Below are 13899 nucleotides of genomic sequence, written 5' to 3'. Positions count from 1 at the left end.
CGTGCACTCGGGAGGCTGCATGAAGCGCCCCACTTGGTGTGGACATGGCTGTTTTGCAGACAGCCCAGACGGTGAGAGCTCTTCTCTTCATCCACCAGTGCCACACACAGCTTCCACAGCCTCGGGCTCGCTCCACCTCAGGCTTTCCCCAGACACCACTGAGGCCAGGGTGTGTTTGGAATGAACCATTTGATCCACTTACTGCACATGGTCTCCAGGACAAAAACAGACATAAAAGAGGAGTCCTGGGCCTGAACTCTCAAGGCCAGGATACTAAAGCAGGCCACTCGGACAAAGCTGTGGACCAGTTAAAGTGCAGTTCTTCTCACCCATCTTTATGTGTCCCTCACTTTAAGAATGTGACATTTAACAAGTGAGAACCAAGGACAGTTACAAAGTTCTGAGGCCTTAGATTACTGCAGCTTCCTTTAAAAAGAAAAAAAAAAGTTCTATTTATTAGGTAGAAATAACTCTTGGGTATTGTCCAGTATCACAAAATATGCTTGTCGCCTAACTGAAAAAGAACCCTGTAGCCTGCGACAGCTCTGCGAGCTGTGTCTAGAACCCTATTGGAGCTTCCCACCCTAAGTTCCTTACCTTCTGAAGGCCACTCAACAGACCCCATGCAGGCTACCACAGAGAAGGCTGTGGGCTAGAAACTGCCTCAGCATGGCAGTGGATCCAGGCTCTGTACAGGAAAGTGACTACTGTGTCCCCCAGAGAGAAGATTTAGGGAGGGCGATAGCATTCAGTTCTGTCCTTCACCCCCACAGGGTCCCCACATGCTCTCAATACAGAGACAGTACCACACGGGAGCAGCAACTGAACATGATAACCACTCAGGTAAAGAATCCATTTTAAAAACCAAATCATCTGTTAAACCTCCAATTTTTACTTTCAAAGACACTTGAAGCCAATGTCTGTCTCACAAGTCGTTCCCTTTACACAGGTGACTGGATTGTACCTGCTTTACCTCCAAGACCTGGACCTGCTTCACTGCACAGGAAGATTGGTTTTTTACTGTTTACATTTTTTTCTTAAGTTAATTTTTAAAAAAGCATAGTAAAGACTCTGAGGACAAATTATTCAACTGTTTATCATACATAAGACCGCATGACTATAATACAAAGGGGGTCTTTTTTCATTTAACGTTACAATATACACAGCAAGTCCGGACTAGATCTTACAATCTGAACACAGGTATTTAACCTCTCCATGCTGTTTATGTTTACGATGCACAGAAGTCCTGTAACCAAACTGTGTAGGAAAGCACACAAACTGGACTGTAACATAACACAGTATGCAGAAGCACTGGATTGTGTGGTTTTCTTTATGTAAATATCGGTTTAAAAACTGCTTTCTTTTTTTGGTGCTTGCTAAAATGTGGCAACCAGCACAGAAAGAAAAAGAGAATGACCTGAGCCACGTGGTGTGGTGCCTGAGCTCCACAGCCTCCGATGCTGATCTGCTGATCCCTCCTGACAGTGCTGTGCTCAAGGTGAGGCCTCTGTATGTAAACGCTCATGAACTACCAAGTTCAAAACAATCCACAGGCTTGACATTTAATTACAAAATAAATATGGATTTCCTGATTAACACCCACAGTGTCTGTGTTTATAGAAATGGGGCTCTCAAGTCTCCACTCACACTCACAGAGCTTAGGCCTTTCTTTCTCAAAGTTTACATATAAAAAACCTGCTTTTGCACAGAAAAAAAAAAATTGACCTAGTCAGCCACATGGAGTTAACCAATAAAAAGTAACATGGTGTTCTGCTGAGTTGCTTCCAACAGGGTTATCGGCAGAGGTAGATTACTGCTTCTTTCTAGGCTTCTTTTGATCCTGGACAGGGAAGATCCTATATCTTCATTCTCCCAATTCAACTGCTTGAGTATAACACCTAAAATTGCTCAATTTAAATGGGAACACAAGTTTAGCCACTGCCCGACTGTGTTACATGAAGGCAGCAGCATAATCTCCAGAGGAGGCACCTGTTAGTGCCAGCCTGCTCACTCCAGGTCACGCTCAGAGCTCTGCCTTCCTCCTGTTCCTACTGTGGACCTGTCGGTTCAATCAAGGTCTCAAGTTCAAGTTTACAAGGAAGTTAATCAGGAATACAAGATCAACTGCTGGCTCCATAGCTTCTGGATCCAGTGTCCCTTTCCCTTCAGAAGCCTGAACACATTTAGAATGTGACAGGTGTTGTAATCTTGAATTAGATGTCAATCTATTCTGTCCAGTACACAGATTGCTGTAAATGTATTGGCTATGGATTCAACAACAGTTCCAGTTTTGTTTAAGCAATAGTACAGCCATAATTTTCAACTGACATTTAAAAATGGTCTAGTTACACCTTGTGTCAAAGTGCAGAACTGCTACATTATTGGTTACAGACATCTATGTGCTATAAAAACAGCTTTGGTACAATAAATTATCAAAAAAGAAAATAAATTTTTGTAAAATTCACAGCATAATTGTGAGGCAAAAAAGCAGTCACATAAAATTCTGCATTTTAAAATGTTCAGGATGAACAGAAGACGTCTTTGTGCAGAAGAAATGGTGGAGACACCACGTGCCGAGAAAAAGCCAAAGAAAAGGTAAAAGCAGGAAGGACACAGTTGTAGCTATTTCCGTCAAAGCAAACTACTACCTCTGTGGCCTTCAACCAATAAGGGAGTCAGCTTTATGACACACGCAAAGTGACCTTGCAATACCTTACAATTAGTGGGTCACAAAAGTCTATTTAAAAGAAAGGCCTCTTGAATTACCCATTCTCTGTGTTTTCAGCATTAAGGACTGTCTGCAAACGCATGTCCACAAGTGATTGCATCTGAAATGGTGGGCTCTTCTAACTCCGAGTCCAAATCCATAAGGCCAAAGGTTATCCCAAGGACCACCACTCAGACCTCCCCAGGACTGGCCACAACCGACCTGCTGATTGCTTCTCAGTGCGCCTTGGTAAGGAGACCAGTCGCGTTCCATCCTATCTTCCCGTGGCCTCTCCAACAGGAGGCCCACAGGACCCCATGCCATGGCTGCTTGGCTCCTCAGCAGGTTCAGACAGGAGAGTCCTGATCCCCGCCACTTAGCATGCTTAATGTGCCTTACAAATGTCAACACAATCGTCCCTTTCACACAGCTGAAGATGATGTTTGTGTGTGCTGGAGGTCCCTCTTCCTTACAGTACTGCATTTCCGTGCCCAAGTGTGTAGAGGACAGAAAAACCCAAATTTCCCACCCCACCCCCAACCCAAAATGAAACAAAACAAAACAGGGATAAAAGGGGAAAAAAATAAAAATGAAAAAACCAAAACACCCTTATGGGGCCCTTTTATGCAAATTATGTGCAGTGCCTTTTTATTTTAAAATTAGTTGGCAAATGACCAAGACCAACAGCTGAACATTGACTTTTGTTGGATAGAAAGACAAAACCCACTCTGACTGGGAGATGGAAGTCAAATGGGGAAGGCAGAAAGAGGACACTCTGAGCTCTCCGTGAAGATGGGTGGACATGGCTCTTAAAAACTTCATTGTCCCTTTGCAATCTTTTCAAGTTAAAAAAAAGTCAGCTTTGCCCTCTTGTAGCGGTTCAGTGTGTTAATCTCCTTCTGATTCAAGCAGCTTTGCACTTTTGTTTTTGGGAAAAAAAACACCACTTCTATAAAAACACACAAGAAACAAACTCAAGTTTCAATGTAGTCACGAGCTAGCTACAGGACTCTGTTGCACACAAACTCCTGTCATGGGAGACTCTTCTCTGTCAGCCCCTTGCCTCATCGTCAGATGTCCTTCAGTCATGTAATGTGCAGGACCTGTATTAGCAGAAAATTGGTATGTTGGATGTCCAGCTATGCCAGTCTCTTGGCGGGGATTGGAGTAGACGGTCAAATTAACGTCCATAGCTCCATTCTGTCCAAAGTCCAAGGTGTTAGCAGCCACTGGGCGGTTCTGATAGGCCTGATTGCCTTGGTTACCAGTAGAGGAGGAAGATGTGGAGGAAGAAGTTGTTGAGGAAGACAGGGATGTCATGGAGTGGTGACTGTGGCCAACCTCCATAGAATCCTGGGTAGAGGAGCTATTTGTTGGAGAATTGTAGACCCTTGGCCTGGTCCGGTTACCCAAGGCTTGCTGTCCATGGTGGTGGTGGTGGTGATGGTGGTGGTGGTGGTGATGGGAACTGTTTCCATGGTGATGATGCAATGCATTCTGCTGAGGGGCTACATGAAAGGTTGTTTCTTGAACAGGATGAGTTTCAACAGTGACTTGTGTAGGAGCTTCAGTGCCTGACCAGCCCAAAGGAGCCGGAAACTGCTGACGCACCTGTGGGAGCATCGTGAAAGGGTTATCAGCACTGTTCCCAAGCTTAACCCATGCCGGAGAATGCACACCAATGCCCACTGTGTAACCAATGCCCATGTCCACCCTGCCCTTCTCCGACCCACTGAGAGGAGCAGTATATCCTTCCAGGTCAACATGCCCCCCGTCCAAACTCCTTCAGTGTATCCTAGTGCACACAGAGCAACCCTAAACCCTGACGCCATCGCCCAGTCTTTCACTGCTGTATTTCTCCAACATTTCTTAACTTATGTGAGCTCCAATCAGCCCAGGTCTTCTTCCCGCCCCTTGACCTGGACGTACACTTCCAGGCATCTGCACTCACTCTCTCTTCCTGCCAAGAATGCTTTCGCTTCTAATCTTTGCTTGGACATTCCTATGCTGTCCTAAGCGCCTGTGGCAGAGGCGCTGTCTTTCCAACTCCCCACTGCCAACTCATGTTCACTGCAGTGCGCATGAGCGTACCACAGGCTCCAGCCTCCTCTGTACTCCCCTGGCAACCAGCAGGACCACAGAGGGAATAAGCCTGTCTAGGTCTCACTACGTCTGTCTGCTGGACACCATGCCATGGGCAACTGGGCACAAATGACACACCAATAACCTCAATGCTTACTTCACGATCGCACTCACATAGAGGGAAAACTCATGCACTCTCTCGGATGCCTCACTCAGAGAGTGTATGCTTAGTTCACTTCACTCAGTGTGCCTCAATCTAGCACAGAACTTTACCAACCCATGCAAGCAATACCTACCTCAGAGGGATGGATACCCCAAGTCTTTCTTTTGTACAGAAGCATCACTTGTCATTTTTATCTGTGTTTTAGTGTATTTACTGTGTCACTGTGAGCTCTGAAAAGGCAAAGGCTGTCTCTCCCACCAGAGTCTAGCACAAACTGTTAAAGTACGTATTTAATACAAATTGGATGGAAATGGAATTCCTGAATATCCGGTAGGAAAAACAAAACTGGCAGACAATTGCATAAAAGAAAATGCAGGCTGACCAACCATTCTCAATCTACTATGAAATGCTTTAAAATTATGACACGTTACAACTTCAGATTAGAGAGACTCAACTGGTAAAAGGTGAACAACTACACCAAAATCTAAAGAACTGAAATCAAAACCCTTATGGCTCCAACATGCGTGTCTCAGATGAGAAACACTTGATACTGTGAACCACACTGCAGGATGGAAGGGCTCGCTACCGTGCAGCAGGGCCAACTCCTCCTGCACGCCTGTGACCCAGGCAGAGAAGAGATCCACATGGTAGAATACAGAGACCTAACTGCACCCGAGTGTCTCTGACAAACCTGAGTAGACTGCGTGCTGCTCTTGTGATGACAGTCACTGACAGTCACAGTGGTTGAACAGAAAGTGATCTGACAGACAGAGAGGACGCCTCCCTCCTAAGTGACTAACAGGTAGGCAGTGTGTATGCTAGAGACACAGCTGGACACAGGACAGAACAGAATGGGATGAGAGCTCACCCTGTTATTCAGAAGCACACACAATTTTACAAAGATACAATGGTTCTTTCTTTGATAGTATTTACAGGCCATAGTGGATATCAACAATGAAATCAAACACAGATAAAGGAACTCTAAAGCATACTGTTTCTTCCTTTCTTCCTTGCAGGGAAGAGCAGGGGTATGTGCACCTACATGCTGGTGGAGACTAATCTAGCCAGCGCACTGTGTGCTCCAGGCAAATGCTCTACCACTATACTCCAAGTTGGCAATGACTTCACTGCTCAACTTTTTGAGTTGTCAAGTCATGCAGAAGACAATCTAGTAATCATGACCATAACTCCTGTTACTTCACTCTGACTCAACAATTTTACTTCCAACTGTTTCCAGGAATTTAGAAGACAAAGTGTGCACATATAACTGGTGTGTGTAAAGGTTTTTACTATGACATAATAGTGAAGCTGTCTGCAGGTAAGAGAAATACTCATAAGCAAGCTAGGAGTGAAAGCTCTCACAGAACAGTTAAGCAATGGAATACTGGAAAACAGTACAAAATAAAGCTTTGCTTTGCTATAGAAAGAATACCAAATCCATGACAAATGAAAACAGACCTAGGTGTGAAACTGGGTGTGCGTCTGTGTGACAGTGCTTATAGAGAGGCTGGAGTGTGTAATATGTCTGGGGAAGGAGTCTGAATGTGTATAAATATTGTGTCCGCATATAAAATATTACCTAATTAATACACATTATCTGATATATATATATATATATATATATATATATATATATATATATATATATATATATATATATATAATTAGATTTACCTTTCCATAAAGAACATCTTTTCAAAGACATAAAAGCTACAAATACTAGTTTGTATTACACTCGCTGACATGAAGAGGGCTTCACACAAATCTCTGTTGTGTGTTTCTTTCTTACTATATGACTGTATCAATGGGCTCTGCAGGTAAAGACATTTACCAATAACCGTGACAGTCAGAGTTTAACTGTCCAGCCCCTCTCCGCCCCAGTAGACTTAGAGCTGACTCCCAGAAGTAGTCCTGACTTCCACAGGCATGCTATGGTTCACATGCACCCACAAACACACTCAATATAAATGAACAACTAAAACAATTTTAACACACACACACAAAAAGTATGCTGAGCACAATGAAACATGTCTGTAACTCCAACTACTTGGAGGCAGGAGAGTGAAGATCATGAGCCAGAAATGTCAGCTGAGGCTGTCCAACAGCCACCTAAAGTAAACAGGCAGATCAATGACTTCTGTAAGGTAGGTGGGCACATACGGGTGTGTTACTCGGGGAACGTCTATGTATGTTTGCAGTACATAGACCGCATACATACATGAAAGAGAGGAACAAAGGATGGTCAAAAACAATTTACTAAGTGCCAAGTGCACCACCAAGCCACCACAGGAAGAATGAGGAAAGCTCAGGAGACCCAGCGTGGTACATCCCTCAGGGTGAAAGCTCTCAGTTTGAGCACCCTGAGTGCAGAGGATAAAGAAAGGCCTGGGTAGAGGCAGAGCACAAAGACACTGTGTCCCAAGAGGTTCAACATGTTAGTTCCAGCTACAAGGGACACAAGGGCCAAGGAAAGCAGGGCAAACAAACGAGACTGGAGTGGCCAATTCCCGTGTCTGCAGAGGCCCCTCAGACTGATAAGCACTTAGACAGGGCACGGGAAAGAGCAGTCGGTGTCCTTCACAGGAAGACAGGACACACATGACTCCAGCAGTGAAAAGGCTAACTGTATATGCCTAAAACCAGAATTCACCCTTCACTATCCCAAAGACTAACTCCCTGGCCCTGAATTTAAGACAGTAAATAAGTGAGTTTAGGGCCATTGTTACAAAGCAACAGGTCTCAGTAAAGAGTCTTCTTACTGCTCAGACTTGCAGAAGGGAATTTACAATAAGCCCAGCACAACCCAGGGGGGTCAGAAGTGTAGTCAGAAGCAAGCAGGAAGGAATGCTTTATAAATGGAGACTGCAATGACTGGCAACAAAGGGTGAGACCAAGCAGGAAGTATGCAAGGTCATCTCAAGGCATGGTGGACAGGAACACCGCCCAAAAGAAAGACAGCTAAGGGAGGGGAACAAAGAAATGGAGATCCAGTCACAAGCTACCAAAGAAAGCAGAGGTAATTCCGTGAATTTGGACCAGGCCGTGACAAGGGGAAGCATGGGAGCCCTCTGGACCTTCAGTGAGGACTGTGGCTGACACAGAAACTGTACCTAGGGCCAGGGCTTAAGTGCACTAAGCTGCAGGGCTGCTGAAGACAGTGTGGTGAGGGAGACAAGGACCAGAGGCAGATTTGCTGTATACTAGCAAGACTGAAGTCTCAGTGCTGCTCAACAGAAGAAGCCAGAGCCCAGGAACAAAGGAGGAAGCGAGGGCCTGGCCTTCAATAAGAAGCCCAATGAGAGCAGAGACAGGCAAGCTGTGAGAGCATGGACAGGACAGTGCCTGTCTGAAGACTGCACACAGACAGCAGCAGGAGAGTCAGGAAGAGAGGTCAAGGCCTCTACCTAAGAGTACCTAAGAGTAAGTTGGAAGCATTTCACAGACAGCAGGAAGGAGAAAGGATTCTCTGAGGAATGTTGTCTGTAGCCTTTGGTGAATACAAACAGTGAAGACAGAAGGTGTGACTGTTTCTCCAGCAGAACCAAGTGACCCAGTCACAACAAAGGAATGACCACCAATCTAGCTCAGGTTTTCCTTACTCTACCAGATAACTGACTGGCCCTCTTGAACAAAGAGTCGAAATGTAGCACACAGTGCAGAGGGACCTTAATTCATTAAGGTCTTGTGTTCTTGTCTGAACAGTAAACACCTCCATCATGTGTTTGAGTACTTGGTCCCCAGCTGGCAGCCAGTGGCAGTGGTGAAGGCTGTACTGGAGGAGGCTGGCCTCTGGAGTAGGCCTTGGGGCTCTACAGTGAAAAGCAGCCCCCTTTCCTGTTTCTTAAACGCAGAGGCCTCCTGACCCTGCCGCCCTGCTTGCCCTGCTTGCCCTGCTTGCCCTGCCTGCTGCCACGTCTTCCCAGACATACTGTGAGTCTGAGTATATCCTGCCGTCCCTCCCTGCACTGCTTCTGTCTGGGCATTTACCACACCAATGAGACATAGCTAAGATGGCATCACCACATTTCTACCCTACCACATGCTCCACACTAACTTTAAAAATTACTTTAATATTACAAGTTTAAAAACCAAAGCTAATACTTTCAAGTTTAAAAACCTAATACAAACTGCTTCAGAACCAGGATGAGGAATGTTGGAGGCCACAGAAGTAACAACAGGGTCCAGACTGCACAGCTCACAGAGAACTAGTGCATCCAGAGGTCTCGGCGCCTACTGAGAGGCAGGGAGCAAACTGCTGACACTCGGAAATTGATGTAACAAATGAAAAATAAACCTGGGGCAGATGTCTTGAAGGATGGTGGTGTGTGTACCCAATGCATGCTCTCATTTCTAACAAGGAGTGGAGTTTTATTTCCTAAGCAGTGAAGACACTTCATGCCTTTAGAAAAAAGGCCACAGACATCGTTGTCCTGACAGCCCTTGGCAGCCAACACAGCTAAAGCTAGCAAGGCCATGGCAGGAGCACTGAGAACACTCACCTGGGGACTGTGTGTCTCACAGTCCATGGCCTGGACAGCAGCAGCAAAGTGTCCACCGCTGTGCCGATGCTGGTGCGTCGGATCCGACCTGGCTCTCCCACTGTTGCTCGTTCCCGAGGATCCACCTTTAAGATCGGAACACAGAAGAACTTGTAAGTTTAAGGCTAATTCTGCTCAAGTTAGTATTCTGAGACAGTCCTGTCACCACTCAAAGCATGGGCTAACAGAGGCCCCTCAGTGCTTTGCACAAGCCAGTGCTAGGACACATGTGGATCTCCAGCTTCCACAGAAACACCTGGGCTGACTGGACCCCAGGACTGGGGGGTGGGGAGTGTCAATCCTAAGACCTCACGGGCTAGGCAGCCTGGATACAACTGCAGGCCTCTGATGCAGTGGGATTCTTATTTCCAAGTAATAAGGACGACAGTGAAAAGAAGACACACAGTGTCATGCCCCACATGTGGCCTTAGGTTTGCACATATGCACCCTTAGGTGCATGTACTATATAGCACATATACAGACACACAAAACTTTCAAGCTATGGTATTGAAATATACCACAAAGTGATTGGAGTCTTAGATGTCTTCCCACATCAACTGCTAATATAGCCAGGTCCCTCAGTCAAGTAAAAACTTACGGATGTAAGTTATAATTTTGGTTATAAGCAGCTTTGTTTCTAACTGTCAGGCAGACAACCATCACATGCACATTCCACAGTTACATTTGCTACTGACCATGCAGACAGGGCAGTGTGTGGAGGGAACTGAACTCAGAGGCCACACACACTAAAAACAGATTGAAGTAAAATAATTCCTTGCTACCCATTTACCAAATTGAAAACATTAGTTTATAGTAAATACTCTAAAAGAATCCCACACTGGAGCTGGGCAGTGGGAACACATGCCTTAAATTCCAGCACTCCAAAGGCAGAGAGGCAGGAGGATCTCTGTGAGTTTAAGGCCAGATTGGTCTACAAAGGAGGAGTCCAGGATAGCCAGGATAACTACACAGAGAAATCTTGCGTCAAAAAGACAAAAAAGGAGAAAAAAAAAGCCTCCCAGCCCAGTAAGCAAACCAAAAGCACACACTGGCAGCCCCCCCGCACTGGCATGGCAGACCTGAGCTGGAGGAGGTGCTGGAGGTCGTGCCTGAAGACTGAGACTGCTCCATTGCAGGGCTGGTGGATACACTGTTACTCGTGTTGGTGCCTTCATCTGCCGTTTTCTTGAAGAAGCTGTGCTGCAGGGCATAGTAAGGCTGGATCCGAGTCTTGGGGTCATAGTCAAGCATCCTTAGAATCAGGTCTTTGAACTTCAAGTAGTCAGCCACAGTGTGACCCGACTCCCCAGCACGCCGCCCGCCAGGTCCTCCTGTTTCTACTCCAAGAATATTATGAAGTTTACGGGTTCCTGGTGGTTTGTACTCCTGTTAGAGGAGAACAAACATTGTCTCTAAGTTTGGTAGGAGGTGTAACATTTACATAATTTACTCCAAAAGTACAAGGCTTTGTGAAGAAAGACAATTATTGCAATAGCTACACCCCCCACTCTGCACATACACTTAAGCATGTGTTTAGGAAGTCCAATACAGTTTTGAGAGCAAAAAAAGGACTCTGACCATCAGTGTAGCTGAGCAGCAAGCAGCTACTGGGCCAGCCTGAAACTGGATTGGTACAGTTCCATCCACAAATACAACTCTTACTTTCAAGGTTGTGAAACAAGCAAGCAAGTAAACAAAGATAAGAGTGTGACACAGAAAATCTGCAAATATAAAACATTTACTATGCCGGCTTCTACAGAGCAGAGCACAATGGATTCTGACCTGCTTCACTCTGTAAGTACTGTCTGTTTTGAGATAGGGTCTTACTGTGTAGTCTTGGCTGACTTGCAACTCACTACACATAGAACAGGCTGGCTTCAAACTCAGAGGTCTGCCTGCCTCTGCCTCCCAAGTGCTGCAACAGGGATTAAAGGCGTCCACCACAGTGCCAAGTTTGCTGTGCCCTGGAGAACATGCTGCACCGCCTCCCTAATGGTGGCTCATTAAAGCTGTGCATGTCACTCAAAGTAAGGGGTTGGTCCCCTCAAACCTGCTCAGAAAGGGTGAAAAGCCAGTTACTCCTTTCTCTTACACAATGGTTCATTGGCTGCTTAACTGCAGGATGGGATTTACTCATTAGTAACTGGGAACAAGAGCACCTCTCCTCAAGTCTCAACAGCAGGACAAACCACAGCTGTGCATGTTTAGCCAATGTTCTTCCACTGACCACATCCCCAGCCTCCAACAGCTACTACCAGGTTAGAAGAGCCTGTGAGAGGAAAAGGGGTCATCATGCCAGACCCAAGCAAGGAGAATTCAGCCTAGTTCTGACCACACAGGAACAGCCACAGCAAGGCAGCAAGGGAACTGGAGGAAAATGCCTGGACGGCGATGTGTACAGAGCTCCAAAGCATCCTTCGGCCAGGAACAAACAATGCCTGAAGGGGCCTCCTCAGATGTTAAAAACCTGAGGCAAACACTAAACGCCCAGATTCAGACTTTTCTGGCCTGACAGTATGAGAGGCGTGTCAGCTTCTCATAGAAAATGACACAACTATTCTCAAATATAGAAAGGTTGGAATTTTTTTTTAGATTACAGAAATAACGGAGTCCATAATTTAGCAGGGGAAAATGGATTATCAATCCATACTAATAAATGGTCCAGGCAGCAGGCAGTTATTTTTAAACTAATAAATAAATGTGTAAGTTAAACAGTTTAATAAAAAGTAGGCAACATGTGTGACTAGATGGGATTTCAGAAAAGGAAAAACGGTAAAAAATAAAAAAAAACAAAAAAAAAAAGGACAAATACAAATTCTTCAAGTAAAATACTAAGTGGAAAGCCTGTTTTCCATTTGCATGTTGTCAATAAGCTCAAGTGCCATCTCTCTCCTCTCTTTAGATGTGTCTCTCACTGGCCTGGAACTCAACAAGTAGGTCACATGGTGGCCTGCAAGCCCCAGGGCATCCCCATCTCTCCTCCCCAGCACTGGGATGACAAATGTACATCATCCCATTTAGGTGAATTTTAAGGACTGGCCTATGTTTTTTGTGGTCACAAAGGAGAAGCATGTAACTGACATGTATTTCTCTAGCCTGCTAAATACTTCCAACAGCAGAATAGATTCAGAATGCTGGGGAGGCAAGGTTAAACAAAAATAACAGTGACCAAAATAGAGAGCAAAAATAGTATCCAAATTCAAAACATAAAAGCAAGGCAAGTGCCACTGCATGCCGCACTGAAGCTGAGGATGTCAGGGCAACAGTTGGCATGGCAGACCATCCACATGACTGATGAACTAGAAGAAAGAACAATCAGAATACGTATTTGATAACATCTGAGGACCTACAAAAGACATCAGTCCACAAACCCAAGAATTTCAATACCCTGAGAATAAATACAAAAGAAAAAAATAAGTGCATAATAAGCATGTATGAAGATAAACTGTCTAATTGCCCTGAAGGAAAAGGAAAACATATCGTAAGTAAACAATGCTAAGAACAGACACTGACTTTCCTCACAGTGCAACCGAGGAGCTAGACCATCTTTCTGGGGCATGCTAATCTAGAACCCTAGACCCACAGAAGACAGTTTACACAGACAACAATTGGCAGTGTCTTCCAGCAGCAGATGCTCTGATCATAAGCACAAACTGCACACTAAAAAAGGAGAAGGAATTGGGCACAGGCAGGACAGGGATGCAGGATGGCAACCACCCCCCACCCCCCCACTCAGTGTGCCCACAGCGCTTCCCTTTCCTTGAGGTAAACAGTCCATGTGTTCTGAGGATTCTAACACATGCAGAAGTGATGTTTACATACAAGAGCTAGAAGCGAGTGAGTTCCAACATACAAGTGATAGAACAGTATCTAAGGGCAACTTGACATAAAGACACATACTGTGAACCAACACTCGACGTTATACACATAACTGAGAAGTCGGCTGAGGAAACATGTCTCCAGAGTCCTCAACAGCTCTAAACACACAGCAAGAGAGAGAAGCACACAAACTTAACAATAAACCAGACAAACCTCAAACCCACTGCTCTGAATGAAATAAATATTCACTGTAAAGGAAGAGCAGATTTTAAAACATGTCCTACCTGTATGTTGCATACAAGTCACACTTAAAAAGAAGACAAAGGCTTAAAGTTGAGGTGTCTGTGTTACACACACACACCCCCATGAAAATGGTCAGGACAAAAAAACCTGCCGTGGCACAGCACTAACACATCTATAGGACATCTCATGATAATACAAGGGTCAATCCATCAGAAATCACAACAAAATTACTAACAAAGCTTTAAAAATCATGACACAACTAAAGATAACCTTGATATAACTATTGTTTCAAAGTGACTGAACCTTGCACTGGTCCATGATCGGTCCCTAGCTATTGGTTCAGCCTG

At 45.0% G+C, this 13899-nt stretch overlaps 1 protein-coding gene across 5 annotated transcripts in view; it reads right to left on the bottom strand.

The window, feature by feature from the left end:
- Positions 1-1078: 1078 nt before the first annotated feature.
- Dyrk1a (dual specificity tyrosine phosphorylation regulated kinase 1A) overlaps positions 1079-13899 on the bottom strand; it is a 120724-nt gene continuing 107903 nt past the window's right edge. For all 5 annotated transcript variants that reach the window (XM_034514937.2, XM_076943189.1, XM_076943191.1 and 2 more), the window contains 3 exons: positions 10570-10876; positions 9452-9576; positions 1079-4318 (listed from right to left, as the gene is read on the bottom strand). In XM_034514937.2, coding sequence (XP_034370828.1) covers positions 3698-4318; positions 9452-9576; positions 10570-10876 — 1053 coding nt within the window. In that variant the 3' untranslated portion in view covers positions 1079-3697. The remainder of the gene's footprint in view (positions 4319-9451; positions 9577-10569; positions 10877-13899) is intronic.

The sequence above is a fragment of the Arvicanthis niloticus genome, chromosome 12 (genome assembly GCF_011762505.2).
Source record: "Arvicanthis niloticus isolate mArvNil1 chromosome 12, mArvNil1.pat.X, whole genome shotgun sequence".
Classification (NCBI taxonomy): Eukaryota; Metazoa; Chordata; class Mammalia; order Rodentia; family Muridae; genus Arvicanthis; species Arvicanthis niloticus.
This window is presented reverse-complemented; position numbering and strand designations above follow the sequence as displayed.